At 41.4% G+C, this 17,598-nt stretch overlaps 1 protein-coding gene across 4 annotated transcripts in view; it reads right to left on the bottom strand.

Moving 5' to 3' along the window:
- LOC120553490 (anoctamin-4-like) overlaps window positions 1-17,598 on the bottom strand; it is a 69,062-nt gene that overhangs the window by 29,786 nt on the left and 21,678 nt on the right. For all 4 annotated transcript variants that reach the window (XM_039791971.1, XM_039791970.1, XM_039791972.1 and 1 more), the window contains 11 exons: window positions 11,230-11,430; window positions 7,661-7,809; window positions 7,248-7,397; window positions 6,018-6,118; window positions 4,693-4,737; window positions 4,474-4,605; window positions 4,162-4,268; window positions 2,567-2,622; window positions 2,199-2,320; window positions 1,140-1,274; window positions 514-610 (listed from right to left, as the gene is read on the bottom strand). In XM_039791971.1, the coding sequence (XP_039647905.1) occupies window positions 514-610; window positions 1,140-1,274; window positions 2,199-2,320; window positions 2,567-2,622; window positions 4,162-4,268; window positions 4,474-4,605; window positions 4,693-4,737; window positions 6,018-6,118; window positions 7,248-7,397; window positions 7,661-7,809; window positions 11,230-11,430 (1,295 nt within the window). The remainder of the gene's footprint in view (window positions 1-513; window positions 611-1,139; window positions 1,275-2,198; window positions 2,321-2,566; window positions 2,623-4,161; window positions 4,269-4,473; window positions 4,606-4,692; window positions 4,738-6,017; window positions 6,119-7,247; window positions 7,398-7,660; window positions 7,810-11,229; window positions 11,431-17,598) is intronic.

Consider the following 17,598-nt stretch of genomic DNA (forward strand, 5'->3'; position numbering starts at 1 on the left):
AAAGGTGCAGTTTAAGTTGCGCTGACATAGATATCAGAAACCTTGGCATATACATTTGGTGCATGTCAACTGTTCTCCCTTTCATGAAAGTATGTTTGTTTGTTGTGTGAATAAAGCTGCATTAGTCTGAACTCATTGTATTCAGCATTTGTTCTAGTCTCCATCTCATTTCCAGACATTTCCCATATATCAATGACGTCGGTGTCTTTTAACCTGCCGGCTCTGCTACTGTGCTGCTGGAGGGTCGTCTCGACCTCGGGGCTTGTCAGCTTTGAAATATCCAGTCAGATTGGGGATATTCCCAAATAGCTGTGACACGCACACCAAATACGGGAGTACCAAACAGCTGAGCATGATTCTTGTTTTCTCCCTGTGATCGGAGTTGGCCTTAACTGAAAGTGTGCTGAATCATCTAGAGTAAAAGTACTCTAGATGATCAAAATATTGATGAGTTGGCTCCTAACACATTTCCCACGAGTACACTGACAAAGTGCAGGTGTCTGGTGACAGTACCTTGGCGTAGATGCAGCTGTCTGACAGTCTCAGGTAGGGGCAGTACTGGTCACAGATGGGGCACATGATGACGTCAGTGGCCTGGCAGATTTCTTTACTGGAAAACAACATGTAGCCTATCAAACTCTGGTGAAGTTGGTATTACAATGTCCAGAAACATTTGGGCAACATAGAAAATTTTTTTGTTTTATCTGAGTTGTTAAAGTTATGTTTTTCTGAAAAAAGAATTTGTCCACGCATTCTCATTCTGCGGCACTACACAGTGTTTCAGACTTCAGTCTTATAAAGTGATAAAGAGCACATTTGCGTTTACATCTTTAAATCTTAAGCATTTACTTTAACCAGAGAATCCTGAATAAGTTTAATTTCCTTTATTTCATTTACCAGGCATCCAATACTTCAAGTTGCCAGGGACAATTTCACACTCCGTAGCCTTATCTGTAATACCAAATTAGTTTTGCATTAAGAAAAAAGTTACCTGACTTCTTCACTAAATACATTGTCTATCTGATCTGTACTTACTGAGTACTTGTGCAGCACAACCTGAGGCTTGTTCTTCAAATACAATACATCTAGGAGCTCTGGGGACACTTATATTTACCAGAAAAGAGAGGAGGTGTGTTTACCTGACCTGGCAGTGCTCCAGAGTGAAGAGGCCATACAGGAATACCAAGAGGCCGACCAGAGCTGCAGGAAACAGCATCCCCGTGTACCAGCCGAGCCAGGCAAAGTATAGACCGATCTTCTCCCCAAAATACCTCCTAAAACAACAACAAAAAACTTTGGTTTGAGTGTCATGAAAATTTCATATAAAAATATACTGTATCCGGTAAAACAGCAGATTTATATCCTGATGTCTTCAGACAGTTCAGAGAAAATGTATTAGTGCGACTACCGGTCATGATGTTTCCATTATAAATGTAGTCCTTCAAACCTCTTTAATGGGGTATCACACATACCTCGTTTGGTCCGGACTTTCGGACTTTTCAGTTTGATCCGAACATAAAATTGCAGGTGTGAAACCTGCCTCGGACCACGGTCCGGACCAAACGGACACAATTTGGTCCAACGAAAAGAGGTAGTCTCGGTCGGGATCAAACTAAACAATGGTCCATTTCGTTTCCAGTGTGAAAGCATTTTTTGGATGGTTCGGACTTTCCCACCAAATACAGGAAGCTCTGGCAGGCTATCGTCGTGGTATTAGAGAAGCGTAGCACATTTTAAGGAATAGCTCGGTGCTTAGTGTGTACGTGAATGCGCTCAGAGCAGACAGCTGTCGGACTATCAGAGCAGAGAATAAATCAATAGTTTACTTGTTAAGTGGTAGTAAATGTACAGTGTAGGTTTAAGGTTGTTGCTGAATAAATGCTACTCAAAACCCAAGTAAAGTTCCTGTGTCTTGCCTCTCAACAACAAAACTAGGACCTACGGTAGCAGTCAGTTGGAAAAAAAATACCAAAAATTCCAACACCAAAGAGAGGATACGAGGAGGACGGAGGAGCCCATCTACAAACCAATCTATCTAACTCATATATATGATGACGACAGGACGTAATTATGTCATGTATAGCTCTTTAGTGTGCTTGCATAACTGCAATGTGAAACCAAAACTGACCGGATCTAATTTATGCAATGTAACAAAAACCTAAACCTTGGTCAGGCCCTAAGTGTCTGTATGTAGTTACCTGATGAGGTCCAGCGGTTGGTACTTGTACCAAACCCCCCACCAGGCCCAACATTCGTACAGCAGGTGCCGATGGTTCTCTGCTCCATGTGTTCTGATGGAGTTTTTGCTGTGGTAGCTCCCCTGTTAAAGTCCAGACAGACACACACACACACACACACACACACACACACACACACACACACACACACACACACACACACACACATAAACACAGACATGGAGAAACATAATCTATGTAGGCATTGCTGTAATATCAGTTCATGTAATCCATGACATCCATACATGACATAGAAAGAAGTTATGACTTAAAAACGTGACAGAATTGAATGAATGAATGAATGGCTTTATGGAGATCAGCCAAATTACCTCATGAAGAGGGAAGGCTGCCTCATATGAACTATTGCTCAAAAGACGATTGAGCCCTGGAATCAAACACAGACAAGAAGACAAAGAGGAGCCTGATGCTTTCAGTCAAGCCGTGTAGATAGTAGTTTCTATTACTTTTTATTCAAAATTCAAACTACTGTTCAAACTTTTTTGAATTAAAATCCTAAGTGTATTAGCACAACAGCATGCCCGGTACCCCTGCGCAGGATGTTTGTAAAAAGCACTGTCCATCTGAACCCATTGTATGATATTTTGCCTTAGCAGTTAGGAAATTGGAGAAAATGACCGAACCTTGCTGAACAGATAATCAAGAAAATGGGAGGAACCATTTTAAATAAAACACTCTAGATGTTAAAATCATTCATAAAAGTAGCCTACTGATAAAGCTGTTTGCTTTGTAAATGTCTGTCAAAAGCACTGTCCATCTGACCCATTGTATGTTCTTTTGCTTAAGCAGTTAGCCATGTTATTGTGCTCTTCGCGAACGGAAATTGGAGAAAACGACCAAACAGTGCTGAACAGATAATTATGAAAATGTGAGAAACAATTTCGAATTTAACACTCTGGATGTTAAAAGCAAGTACTATAAAGCTGTTTGCTTTGCAAATGTCTGTAAAAAGCACTATCCATCTGAACCCATTGTATGTTATTTTGCCTTAGCAGTTAGCTATGCTATTGTTGTGTTTGCAAACGGAAATTGGAGAAAATGACAGAAGCGTGCTGAACTGATAATCAAGAAAATGGGAGGAACCATTTTGAATTTAACACTCTAGATGTTCTTTTGTTTTTACCGTTAGCTCTGCTATTGTACTCTTTGCCAACAGAAAATTATTTGTAAAAGTACTATAGAGCTGTTTGCTTTGTAAATGTCTGTAAAAAGCACTTTATATTGGAACCATTGTACTGTATGTTCTTCTGCCTGAGCAGTTAGCTATGCTTTTGTTGTGTTCGCTAACGGAAATTGGAGAAAACAACCGACCCGTGCTGAACAGATAATCATGAGATTGGGAGGAACCATTTTGAAATCAATCAACATCATGGATAAAAGTACTATAGAGCTGTTTGATTTGTGAATTTTGTAAAATTCAACTGTCCCCAGAAACGTTAGCTTGTCACTAAAGTGAGACATTGGATGTGAATGAACAGAACAATGTTAATTCTACAAAGTAGTTTAAGATAAGGCTACATGGGTTGCGCTTGAATTAATTCAAACAAATGACATCTTCAAATTCAAACTTTTATTTTTACAAAGTGACAGATCCAGCAGGTAACGACTATTAGCAAGCCCTTTATTGAACCAAAAGACTGGAAAAACGATTAGAAGCAAAAAGTTGTGTAGTGGGACAAAGAAAGGCAAAGAAAATACAATATAGATAACCTGATTTAAACAGAGCTTCTTAATATTTGCTCATTTACATTTTTTTAAATAAAAAATAGTACTTTTTAACGACGACAGCTCACTGTGTTCAGAGTCTGCACACGCTGAATGCACGCTCTCTCTCCTGCCACCATTTTCCTCACATTTCAAATACAGTATTTCTAGAATGTGTCACAGTGCTTGTTGGAAAACTCACCCATCTTATTTTTCCCCTCCTCGTATTTGACCCGCTGAAGGATGTGGTGGACGATGCGACTTCTGGTGGCGTTGTTGAAAAAAGAGTCTTTGTTGTGGATGATGAAACTACAGTGAAACGAACCAATTATTACAAATCCGTCTGCTGTGAAGGATATTTCTTGGAAAATGTGGATGTTGTATTCTGTGTGTGTGTGTGTGTGTGTGTGTGTGTGCGTGTGTGTGTGTGTGTGTGCGTGTGTGTTGGATAAAGTTCAAGGCTAATTCTCAGGAATGAGTTTTTAAAGGGCTCTTCCGTAAAAAAAAAACTCACTGGTGTATCCTTGATCGACTGAAGGGGGCGGTGAAGCTCTCATTCTCCTCCAGGTCAGGCAGAGTTTCGCTGTCAAACTTCATGGGCTTGCGGGGAAGCCAGCCACGAAACTTGTTGATGCGCTTTTCCATCCTGCAAGTGAAGTTTCTGTTAAAGCTGCCAGAGCCGAGTTTTGCCTCGTCAGCTGATCTCGTGCTGCCTCTTTGACTGAACACTCACCTGCTCATGAACTTGTGCCGTCGGTGCATGTAAAAGATTTTCCTCCTGGAATATGTAGGAACAATAACCTTAGTACTTAGTACACTTCAGAGGATAATATAAGTATCAGTTCTACGTCTAAGTTTTTACCATGTTTTTTTTTTTTTTACCATAACTATTGTTTTCTGCTAATAATAAGCATGTGAATACTTCTTATAATACAAACATTCAGGTAGCCACTGGATTTCTTCAACCACTGGTAGTGCTACGGTGCAATGGCGAAAACAGTAACATGCAAAGAAGCGCAGCAATGCACCGACAAAGTCCATGAAGAAGAAAACCGCGAGCTAGCAAACTTGCATCTAAACAATGCAGGATTTTAAATAATCACAAAATATTTTATGAGGAAGGAAATGTATTTAACAGTTTTTTTTCAACCTGATCTCACAGAAATAAGTGAAATGACCACAACCTTCCGTGGTGGTGGCGGACTGGCGGCGCGTAATGTGTTAAAGTTACGTGCCGGCACTATGGAAACAATTTAGGTTGAGGCTATGCACGATACGTGACGTAAGTTAAGTTCCGTATTTAAGGTACGTGCGTAAGTGAAAGGAAGTGAACATTGACTTCACGCGGGACACAAACGGCGCTCGCCTGGGTTTGTGTTTGTTTGATTCATCCACCCTGACCTCCTCCCTCCCTACGCAGACTTTGAGACAGGGCTGTGTTGGACCAAGGAACACACGTGTCCAGGGTGCGATTTGCCAGGGGGGGATGTGCCTTTGCTGAATTATTTTTTATCTCCGATGGGGAAAAAATGCACCCCGCGCCCCATCTACTTCACCAATAACCCAGAGCATATATTAATTGTATACCTAAAATAGAAGTATTACAAGGCGACTAGTTAAGTTTAGGAAAAAGATTGTGGTTAAAAGCGCTGTGTTTTATGTTGACACCACGTTGTGCTATTTCATTCTGAGATTATTTTCCATTGAATAGTGAAGTTGATAAAAAAGTGTTTTGGCATGCCTGGTTGAGTGGCTCTATCTATAATATTGGAAGGGGGATTTATTAAAACACTTCTGCTTTCTTCACAAATCAAATCCTACATGTGTCCACCACAACAAAGGATCCTAATTGACATTGGCATTGTTTCCACAAAGACGGACAGACACGCAATGCGGTATTAAGACACATATTTCTTCTAGATCGGGCTGTGTTTTTTAACTGACTTTTTGTGAGGCCCAGTGAATGTAAAATAACTTTGGTTTCTTTAAACGAAAACTTTTACTACCTTTTGAGCTCTTTTCCCCCATTATAAGACACTGTTAGGTTTGTTGACTCACCTAAAAGGCATGCGAATGTTCATGAGCTCAGCGTAGCGACAGAGAACATCCCACGGCGCGTGGATCTTCAGAAAAAGCACGTCGCTGTTTGTTATGGAGGCCTGTAAAGAAACCAGACATGCAATTTAATTCCAGCAAAAAGAGATAAGATTGTTAAAATAGGGGAGGATTACAAAATATCATCTCGGTGCAGGCAGCTCCATCAACATCTATTGAGCGTCAATATGTTTGCTAGGTTCTGCTCTTCCTCACCTGTTTATACTTCCTGATAGAGTATGAGTCAGTCAAATATAATAAAAAAAACAATAAATCAGGAGCTAACTGGAAAGAGACCTAAAAATAACAAAATGACTCACGCAAAAAACACACATGGTCTGTTGTAGGAGACAAGAACCATTTTTTCCCCCAAACTGCATGTTCTAGATAATGATGACCTTGATGCTACTGCATCAAGTTCACACACACACACACACACACACACACACACACACACACACACAATACATCCAGATTTTCCACTTTTTCAAGTGACACTTGAAATGAGAACTGCTAAATAAGTTAAGTTCTTATTATAAGTAATAAGAAAATTGTCATCAGCACATTTGTTTCGGCTCTATAAGTGGTGGCTCACCGATGAACGCCCTAACAGCACTCTGCTGTCGGACTGGGCACAAAGGCTCCAGGCATTTTAAAATTCAGCAATCTGGCCATTGAGATTACATGCATTAAAGGACGGAGCATTAAATTGCTTCTTCACAGAAATTGCTATTGATGTTGCTCATGTTTCACACTATGATTGCAGCTGTAACCACAGCAAAGCTTATAATCTGTCACTACAGGAACCTACCAAGCTTTGTGTTTATTTGCAGTCATCAGTTTTTTTTTTTTTTTTTAAAGCAGTGGCTATTTTTGCTCAGCAATTTGGCCAGAAAGTGAAAAACCCCTTTAATGAGCAGTGAGAGCAAAATAAAATTTAAATCAACACAGTGATAGAGGCCTGTCGTAATCAGAAAGACAAATCTTCGGGTGGAGCCCACTTGATTATAACTTCTGCCCCGCTGAGGTGCTCTTGAGCGAGACCCTTTTTTTTCATTTTTAAGCGGCGTTTTGTGACAAAAAACGATCTCTGTCCACACAAGAGTTTTAACTCTAGTAGCAGAACTAATCTCCATCGCATCTGGGGCAGGGCTAGAAGGGGGGCACGGGGTGGTGAATGTAAATGTTCTTTACCTCCTTTTCCATCTGTAAGCCCTCTGCACGCATGTTCCGCTCAAATATCTCCCTCTTCTCGGACTGCGAGCTGGACTTTCTGTAAACCAGAATGTAGTCAATGCGACTCTTTCCATCGCTGAAGCACAGGCCGCTGGACTTACCCCTCCCCTGGCAGACAGACAGACAGATAACAGAGAGAGAATCAGGAATGAATAGTAACTGGCCATTAAGAGGTTAGAGTCTACTACCTTTTTTTTAACATTACTTCTCATTTCTCATCCATCGTTTGTCATGGATGGATGAATAAATGGGTGTTACCTTTACACACATCACTCTATAAACTACTCCTGTCCAACACTGGCTTATATCTTCAGTTGGGATGAAAGCAGCAATGACCTCAGGGAGCCCAGAGATTTAGTTTCACCACTGACCTCTGGGAGGCCAGAATCAGATTTTGTGTTGTCGTCGAGGATGCTGCTGTTGTTTCCCAGGTTCAGCAGGGTGGAGTCGTTGTCTCTGGATGGGCTGCTGATGCCCTCAGACATTTCTCTCTCAAGCAGCACATTGACATCCTTCACAGCTGGAGGAAAGATTAGCAATGATGTAAGTAATGATGCTGTACGGGTACCAGTCTGCTGAATGAATATTTGTATACCTAGAAGACACAGAGCAACATTAGCAACTATTTGAAGTCATGTTTCTGGCCAATAGTCCAATACTCACTCTCCATTTAGCTCTGTTTTGGTCTCAACCAACTTCTTAGAACAAAAACCTGTCTTTTTGGCTGCTTAATGCTCCACTTTGTTCACCAGCTAGTCAACTGGCTAAAGAAACAAAATAGTGTAGGTCCAGGTAAGGTAAGAAATGAGCTAAAAGTCACTAATACAATCTTTTACAATTTCTACAAGCTAATGGGAACAGCAGAGTCAGTTGAAGAGTCTCTGTGGGTAACACCTTTTACATTAAACATAGTAATTTCACCCATTGGTCATATAACAAGACTAGGTCAAAACCCTAGTATATGACAGGACTGTATATGGTCAATATGCTTAATTGTGGCCAAATTGTTACAGAGATAGTCAGCGATGGTGTCGATAATGTAAATATAGATATTAAATGTTCATCTGTACTTTTCATCTGGGTGCAAACCAATGAACAAACAAACAATCTGTATTAGTGCTGACCGATGAATCATATTTTCATCGCCATCGCGATATGACCATGATGAACACATCACAAAAGACTGCCTGAAACACGATGAAAGAGGGATGTCAATTCATTAAGGGATGGGAACCAAAACCAGGTATTAAATAGGCTGCAGGGTTATATTTACCATCACGCTGCAGCCTTTCCCCTGAGTTAATGAGCTGATTGATTGGCGGGGTAAAAGCCTATGTCCTGCCTGCTATGTCATGTTTAAAAGGGCAATGGCCAATGGGGAAAAACCAACACACTCATTCTGACCAATGGTGGAACTTCATCACTCAGTGACAGAGTGACTCAGCAACAGAGCAACAAAATTTCGAATTTGAAGGGCTGGCTCCAGGCCCTGCCGGACCACGGTCCAGCCAAAAATATTAATAAATGTTTTAAATTTTAGTTGGTGTCTGTTTTATGTTGATTGTAGTTTTTATGTTATGATATAAAAGTAAAACTTGGTTTCTGAGCATGCTACTTCAAGGCAGTGGATACAGTCACTTCATTAAACTAAGGCCTAGTCCACACGTACACGGGTATTCTTGTAAACTGTGGTTTTCCCTTCCCTGTCCATAAAAGCACTACTTAAAAAAATATCTCCCTTACCCTGAAGCCATGTTGGCCAATCAAGCAAAAAAGAAGATGTTGGCCAATCAGAAGCCTGAAAAAAAGCTATTACTGGCAGGCTACGTGGCTGCAATGGCACATGGAACGCTATGTGGAACATCTGGTTACTTCTGTTCCTCAATGTAGTGAAAGAGTAGCTGTACATTTATACATGTAAACATGTAAAAAGTCCTGTTGGCAATTAAGCTAAGAACCAGCACTATTTTGGCCATGTCCACCATTGCACGAAATGTTGCATCATATGTGACGCCTTACAAAGAAGCTCACGGCACACACTCTGATGTTTCAAGCCCAAAACTCGACAATACTGAAAACAAAGTGTCTGAAAGTCTTTTTAGTGACCTAAAACGCAGTTTGTGTGGATGAAAAGGCTTAAACACAGAGAAAAAGCAACATTTTAAAACATACCCATGTACAGGTGGACTAGGCCTCAGGCACCATTTGGACAGAAAAACACAAGGCACTTCACAAAAGGTGGACAGAGCTATTAAATAGTAGACAGGTTGGTTCTCCAAGACCCCGCCTCACTTATTTGTTGCCTGTTGTTCTAACATTCAGGCTAGGTATCTATGCAAAGCACGTCATGGAATTGTTTTGAGAGTGTTTTCCACATTTATCAGGATGAATAGATTCTTAACAAGTGAGAGCTACTGTATTAGTAGTTTTTCTTTGTGTTCATCATTAGCAAGTGAAGCATCACTTCCTTTAAAGGTCCCATGACATGGTGCTCTTTGGATGCTTTTATATTGACCTTAGTGGTCTATATAAAGGAAGTCTCTTTCCCGAAATTCAGCCTTGGTACAGAATTACAGCCACTAGAGCCAGTCCCACAATGAGCTTTCCTAAGTATGTGCCATTTCTGTGTCTGTAGCTATTGAGGAGAGAGGGTGGGGGGCAAGGTGGAGGGTGGGAGTGTGGCCTTGACCAACTGCCACTTTGCTCGTTTGAAAGCCATGATGTCTCTCTCTCTCATGGGTGGGCCAAATTCTCTGGGCGGGCAAAGCAGAGAAAGGGGAGGTAACCTTGCTCCTTATGACCTCATAAGGAGAAGATTCCAGATCGGCCCATCTGAGCTTTCATTTTCTCAAAGGCAGAGCAGGATACCCAGGGCTCGGTTTACACCTATCACCATTTCTAGCCACTGGGGTATCATAGGCAGGCTGGGGGAACGCATATTAATGTTAAAAAACCTCATAAAATGAGTTTCATGCCATGGAACCTTTTAAGCAGAAGATGACCAGCTAACGTACCTGGGAGCTGTAACATTAGCGGTGATGTCGTAAATTTACATTCGACATTCGACAATGTGTGTTAAAATCTCTCAATAGGAATGTTTCTGTCGTTTCATTATGCAGGGTATATAGGATTCAGGATTAATCCAATGTGACTGCGGAACACAGTATTTTCCTTTCCTTTGATGAACTTCTGAGAAGAGTGCCTGTGTGTGCATGTGTGTGTGCGTGTGAGAGAGGGAGCGAAAGAGAGACGTTTGGCATGGTAATATCTGTTGTATTGGAAAAAGACTTGGAATGTTAACCCAAATATTCAACAAGTTTATGTATTGTTATCATGGCTACCGGCGTAGCCTGCAACCACATCCAGCACAACACCGCTGTTAAAACCAGTGCGCTCACATCACACACTGCCCTGTCTCTCTCTCTCTCTCTCACACACACACACACACACACACACATGCATTTTTTTATTTATGTCCACATGAAGAAAATTATACAGGAACACAAATATTACAAATGCAGTACAATACATACGCAAACTCATGGACCAGTGGGATGCGGCAGGTCTTCACAATATCACTTAACAAGCACAAGTGCGTGGCACTATCTTTGTGGGGACCTGTCATTGACATAATGCATTCTCTACCCTAACCTTAACCATCACAACTAAATGCCTAACCTTAACCCTTACCCTCAGCCTAACCATAACCTAATTCTATCCCTAATCCTAAAACCAAGTCTTAACCCTCAAACAGCCCTTTAAACTTGTGGGGTCCAGCATTTTGGCCCCACAAAGCTGTCGGGACCCCACAAGTATACTGGACCCCACGGATATAGTTAAACAAGAACACACACACACACACACACACACACACACGTACAACTGGAAGCTTCAGTACCACAAAAAAGTGAAAGCCCTATAGAGCGGTGCTGGGTCTCACCGAGGGGAGGCACGTCGTCTTGAGTGCTGGAGTCCGCGGCTTGAGACGAGGATTCCTCCATGATGTCTGCCTTCCCAGTGGAGGGGAAGGCGAGAGGTCTGTCCGCTGCCTGGTAGCCTGAGGCCGAGGGCTGCGGCGGGACTCTGCGTCGGTGGGGGCTCCGCCGCTGGGGCTCAGACCCATGTAGAGACAAACTCACTCCTAGAGGACACAGAGAACTTTTCCATGACACTTTGTTTCTTCATGTTTTCGAAGCCTTTCTAAATGCAAGTAACCCTCTGGTATCACTTGCATTTTGTGATATATTTCTTGCTCTTATAGTAACGACACAAAAAAAGTACAGAATAGAAAGAGAACAAAGTTTTAAAAAAAGAGCTCACAGTGAGCTCTGAAAGCAACTAATTTTTTTCTGTATTATCAGCGTTGTTGTCTTGATCAGCCAACCTATGAACCATGATGTATCATGGTCGTTTTATTATGTAAGGACAGTGCGGTTAAGTAGGGTTGGGCATCGAGAACCGATTCCTACTTGGAATCGTTTTAAAAATTACGATTCCATCGGAATCGTTTCTTTATTGGAATCGTTTGGAGGATTTGGTTTCAAATCTGATCACGGGTTACAAATTTAAGTTCTGGTTTCCGTAGCGACCAGGCGCTTGTTGTGTTGCAGCCATGGAGCACAGTAAGCGGTGCTCTAGTGTGGCTTTATTTTACATTGAAAAAGCCCTGTCAAACTGCAATCCACTTTTGAATCAAAATAAAACGTTCCTCTTATTTGTGAAATAAGCACGTGACCCGTTTCAACTCCACCACTCAAAGAATCGGAATCGAGAATCGATAAGAACCGGAATCGAAAGGAAGAATCGGAATTGGAATCAGAATTGTTAATATCCAAATGATGCCCAACCCTACGGTTAAGCGGTAAAAAATTACTTTTAAACCCCTTTCACACCCAAACTTACTGTCAACTACTCTAAGCAGATCATTAAGCATGGGTAGGTTCTAGGGTGTCACCAACTATAGTTCCAAATTTTAGGCAACCGATCACCTTATCGATTTCTTCTTTAGAGTAAAAAACTTCTGTTCTACAAGTAGGTCAAACATTTCAGGTTGACAACTGCAGAATTTATGACCTGGAGCAGGGGTCTTCAATGCTTTTGAGGCCAAAGACTCCTTACCTGAAAGACAGACAGAGCAGGGACCTGTCTGTCCCCCCCACCCCACTACATATTTTGTATACAGTAACAGTTAAACCGGACCTACAATAACACGTAGGACCCCCCCTGTTGAAGCTGTCTGACTCAGAGTACTAAAATGCACCTACAAATGTAAAGAGACACTTTTTAAACTCAGGAACTACTTTGACAAAGAAGATTATTTGGCCACTGGGTGGCAGCACAACAAGCTGTAGATACAACATTGACAGATGTTTACCTTAGAAAGGTTTTTTTTACACATCCAGCAGACACAGAGCAACATTAGCATTCATTTGAATAAGTTATGCTTCTGGCTACCTCGCAAAAATAAGTCCAATATTCACTCTCCCTTTAGCTTACTTTAACCTAGGGCTGGGTACCAAATTCAATACTTTTTAGGCACCGATCAAATTGCCTCCTTAGTATTCAGTATCGAAAAATTCAATACCAAATTTCAATACCTAAGGGGTAAATCTCATCAGCGTCAGTGATCCAATAAGCATGCAGCATGCTTCTACCAAGATCTAATGATGATTTTGATTGGCTGTCTAACGTTACACGTCGTAGAGGCAGGCAGGAAATACTCTGAGCTGAAAAATAAATAGAAAGATTTGTGCCGTAATGTGTAATGTTGTAATTTCTTGTTGTTTAAATGGATTATATCAAATTGGTATCGAAAAAAGTACCGTTTTGGAACCGGTTTCAAAGTCACGGTATTGGTATCGGTACCGGTATTGAAACATTTTGCATGGGCAGCCATGTTTTTTTTTGTTGGGAAATGTCTCAGCTAGCCCAGAGCACCTGCTAAAATAATTCCAGTGAAGACTGGACATAACTAGAAAGCTTTGTGCAACAAATTAACTCAGATAGGAGAAGTCTGACTCTTTGTTAGCTAGGGTCAAAGTCCATTTTAGCAATAAAAGCCAATAACCATTCACATACTCTATATCCATGACGTTCCACTTCTGGGATTGCTTCGATGTCGCCGGTAATTCTCCAGGATGTCTTTCATTTCAGCCGGATGTCTGTTACCTTCCGCTACCTTCTTTGAGTTGACGTTCTAAACTCCAGCGGATTTGTGAGGACTATGGTTAACTGCTCCTCAGATCTCTGCAGGGTAAATCCAGACAGCTAGCTAGAATATCTGTCCAATCTGAGTTTTCTCTCGCACGACTAAAACAACCTTTGAACATACACATGTTCCACCAAAACAAGTTCCTTCCCGAGGCTATTTTGCAGAGGCACCGTTTCTCCGTGCGGCGAAGACGATGGTGATTGGTTTAAAGAAATGCCAATAAACCAGAGCACATTTTTCTCCCATCCCAGAATGCTGTGTGGACTAGCCAGGACCTCCTCCGCAGTGCCGTGGAGGAAGGTCTGGCAATGCGAGACTACCATTCACACTACCCCAAAAGTTTCCCTGGGTTGTTGCTGCAGTGTAAAAACTAAAGTAGAAAGCAGGAATAGAGCCCATAAGACAGATAATGTGAGAGGGAAAGCTGTGTGAAAGTCAAAGACCGGAGACCCACAAAAACAACATAGCTCAGTAACTTTTATCTCCTTAATAAGGACTAACCTTGAAAGAACTTAAAAACGACACTCTCCATAGGAACACACAAGCTAATTGGGTCTATCTGTCAACCAGACTGTCTCCTTTGGGGGGGGGGGGAGAAATTATTCAAAGCTTAGCAAAACAGCCTAAATCATCCATCTAAATATGTCTGTATCTCTTACTTCTCAGTTCTCTTGGGAGCAGGAAGACTTCAGTAGAGGTGGGTGGCTGTCTTAGAGGTCTACTGCATGCTGAATTTTCATTGGTGACATGAAAGGTGACTCAGCTTAATTTTTCTGCTGAGCCGTAGTACCGGGGACAGAGATAGAAGGTTGGGGAAGCGTCTCGGCTCTTAATCAGCCGCTGATGCTTTAGAGAACATTGGAGCCCGTGGATGCGGCTAATAGAAATGTGATAAATTTCATAACCAGTGAAAAATCAGTGCTCAGCGTCCTGTTTCTTCTCTCACAGTGGTAGTAAACATGTCGCTGCACTTCAGCTATCTAAACAGGAGCTGCAGTGGTCAGACAGGGCGAATGAGTCTGAATTATCCAGAGATTAAGCTGATAACACATCCAGTGCAATTCTTTTGTTTCCAAAAGTTGAATAAGGTGCAATGTACTATGTTAATGAGACAAAGCCTGGCAATTAAAAGACTTATTCAAAGAACACTTCTTACACATACATGTACAGTATACATATACCAGGGTTTACCCCAGTGTATTGCAAGCGTAGTCATATTTTCAAATTTCCAGTTAGCTTTTAGCACTGACTTAAAGGTATAGTAATTGATGTTAATACAATACACTTTTTGTCAAATTCAGTGTATATCTCCTCATGGTCACCTAGCCCTCTATTTTCTGTGTGCGTTGGAAAAAAATCCAGTGTTAATACTGTGTACTGTGTAAATGGAAAACAATCACAAAGGAGTGTACGAGCCACAATACACTTTTCCAGCCAATCGGCAACAGGCAGCTGCTGGTAGGGGGTGGGGGCAGCATGTAATTGTGCCGACCGGCCAATAGTTTTCTGTCCCTGAATCTGGGGGACGGAGCTTCTGAAGGGGGGGGGGTTGTATTTGTTCTGCAGTTGGGTTCAAATATCAAAAATGTTTGCACAGAATCACTTTCTGCACCTTTAATGTAGGGACCTATAAAATCTGTCTCATAGCTTTTTTTTATTCTCAATTTCACGGTTCCTTCCATGATTCTGTTCTCACAGAAACTATAGGGCTCTACATTAATGCTCTGTGACTGGCCCAAACCGGGCCCTTGTCAAAAAAAGACACTTACCACCGGGCTAAACCACTTTTCTGGGGGGAACCCTGTATACGTTACCATCTTCAACCCCGTTACCCTAGTCTCAACCCTGTTACACCTACATTTTTATAAATAAATAAAAAATTAACCACATCTTTGATCAAAAATGATGAGGTCGCTGTTACAAATACAGTGCCCATTTCAGTTTTAGCATAAAGCAAAAGTGTGAGATATTATGTCAAATTTATATTTGCAATTATTGAATTAGTGTGAGGGCCAGCTGATTAATAGAATAATGTTGATTTCATCACAAATACATTTTATAATCATATTCAGAGAGCTTCATTAGTGTCCATAACGAGGTTGAAGACTAATATTGCCCATATCATAAGATAATGACAAATAATAATGTGGATTTGATGTATGGGGTGGGAAAATGTGTTTTTCTGGAAGTTATACTGTATATACGACACAATATCATACCATACAACTTTTTTATCAGACAAAACACTGAAATTCAAAAAAAAAAGGAAAAAAGAGAAAAGTTAGACAACAATTACACATACAGTACAAAAGATGAAAACACATCAACAACCTTGACAAAGAAACATGTTTCATGATATCCATAAATATGCCCTAATGTTGTACGGTGTTCAGAAAAGTAATATTATAGCAAAATTATTTTGCAGCCAGCTAGGCACTCTCTGATGACTTGCGAGCTGGAAAACCCAAAATCTGGTCAGGCCAATCACATCGTGTATAGAGCAAAAGTTTAATCTATCAACTAGCTCCGCTACCTTCTACGTTGCTCAGCCTGGTTGTAGCGCTATCCTATTACGTGCAGAGAGAATCTGAAAGACAACCGTTTATCCCGCCCCTCGGATTGAGCCCTGTCAATGGTGAGTTCCCAGACCCAACATCTTGATGTGGCTCTGGCTTGTCAGGCTAGAAAAGTAATACATTTTGGGGAAAAAATCTAAAAATGTCAAAGTCCAAATTGTACCGGTTTCATGGAATGACACATGTAATGACTATGGGGATCAACAGCCCTGACTTGTTAGCTTCATCTCCCTGTACCTCGCCGACACATTTCCTCAGCACACACAGCACTCCAACGCCGGTCTCATTAAAAAGAGAGAGAATTGCTTACTATAAATATTGGCTCTCAAAGGACTGACACACCACATCTCAGACTACACCATGCTGCTGTGCCGAGACAGCGGCCAGTCAAACAATGTGACCATCAAATCTTTATGGCCCTATGGTACGTCTGTAACCCGAGCCACAACTCAGCTCACATGGTACTGAGGCTTTGGCAGCACATGGGACAGTTTTACTTCTCTTCAGAACTCAGGTATGGTAAATACAACTTGAGGTGTTTCATTAGCTATTTGATATGACATTGCCTTTTTTTCCCCAGGCGCTCTCCTCAACAAAATTGAAACCATGGCTAGTCTCTACGATTTCAGGAAATATGCACAACTTAAAGGCTGTACATGAACAGTGCTTCAAAGTGTAATTAGAGGTGGTAGCTAACAAATAGTTAACGATACAGTCAGCGTAATGAAGTTGGTTGGGATGGGTCAAACAACACAGGACTTTCACTCAGGGGTTCGTGTCCCGTGCTTGTCCTGCGCATCACTGAAACGTACATTTAGTTACCCCACCCACGATCTTTTCCTAAACCTAACTGTCCCGTTTTGTGCCAATAGTCCCGATCCAGAGCGCCAAAAAGTGACGCCAATAGTCCCGACCAAGCGCGTCTAGACATTGTCTTAAATCTATAGTAGACACGGGACCATAACCATACCAAAGTGGCTTGTATGAACAACTACTTGATTTGCTTATTTAAAGGTCCCATGTCGTTAAAAATTAGATTTCCATGTCTTCTTTATTGTACAGCAGGTCGAGGTACTTTATAAATACTATGAAAGTATCAAAACGGTCAATCCACAGAGAAATGCACAGAGCATGATTCGGAAACTGTTCCTTTAAATGAAGCATCAGGTCTTCCGTACAGTTGTGATGTCATCACTATGCTATGTATAAGTAGAAAGTGCCGCAACAGTGCAGTTACAGTCATTCCCCGGCTGCAATGATGGAGCAGACTCAATGAGCACTGCTGTAGAAGACCCGGAAAACACTGACCAATCAGAGCAGACTTTGCTTGTTCAGGAGGGGGGCTTAAAGAGACAGGCGCTAAAACGGAGCGTTTCAGACTGAGGGAGAATACTGGGATATTCAGACAGACAGTATGAGAAAAATAAAGTGTTTTTTTGGACATTAAAGCATGAAAACATGTTGTAGTAGAAACCCCAAATACAAATATCACGCAGAAAATTTGCATTATATGGGACCTTTA

The sequence above is a fragment of the Perca fluviatilis genome, chromosome 23, assembly GCF_010015445.1.
Source record: "Perca fluviatilis chromosome 23, GENO_Pfluv_1.0, whole genome shotgun sequence".
NCBI classification, from domain to species: Eukaryota; Metazoa; Chordata; class Actinopteri; order Perciformes; family Percidae; genus Perca; species Perca fluviatilis.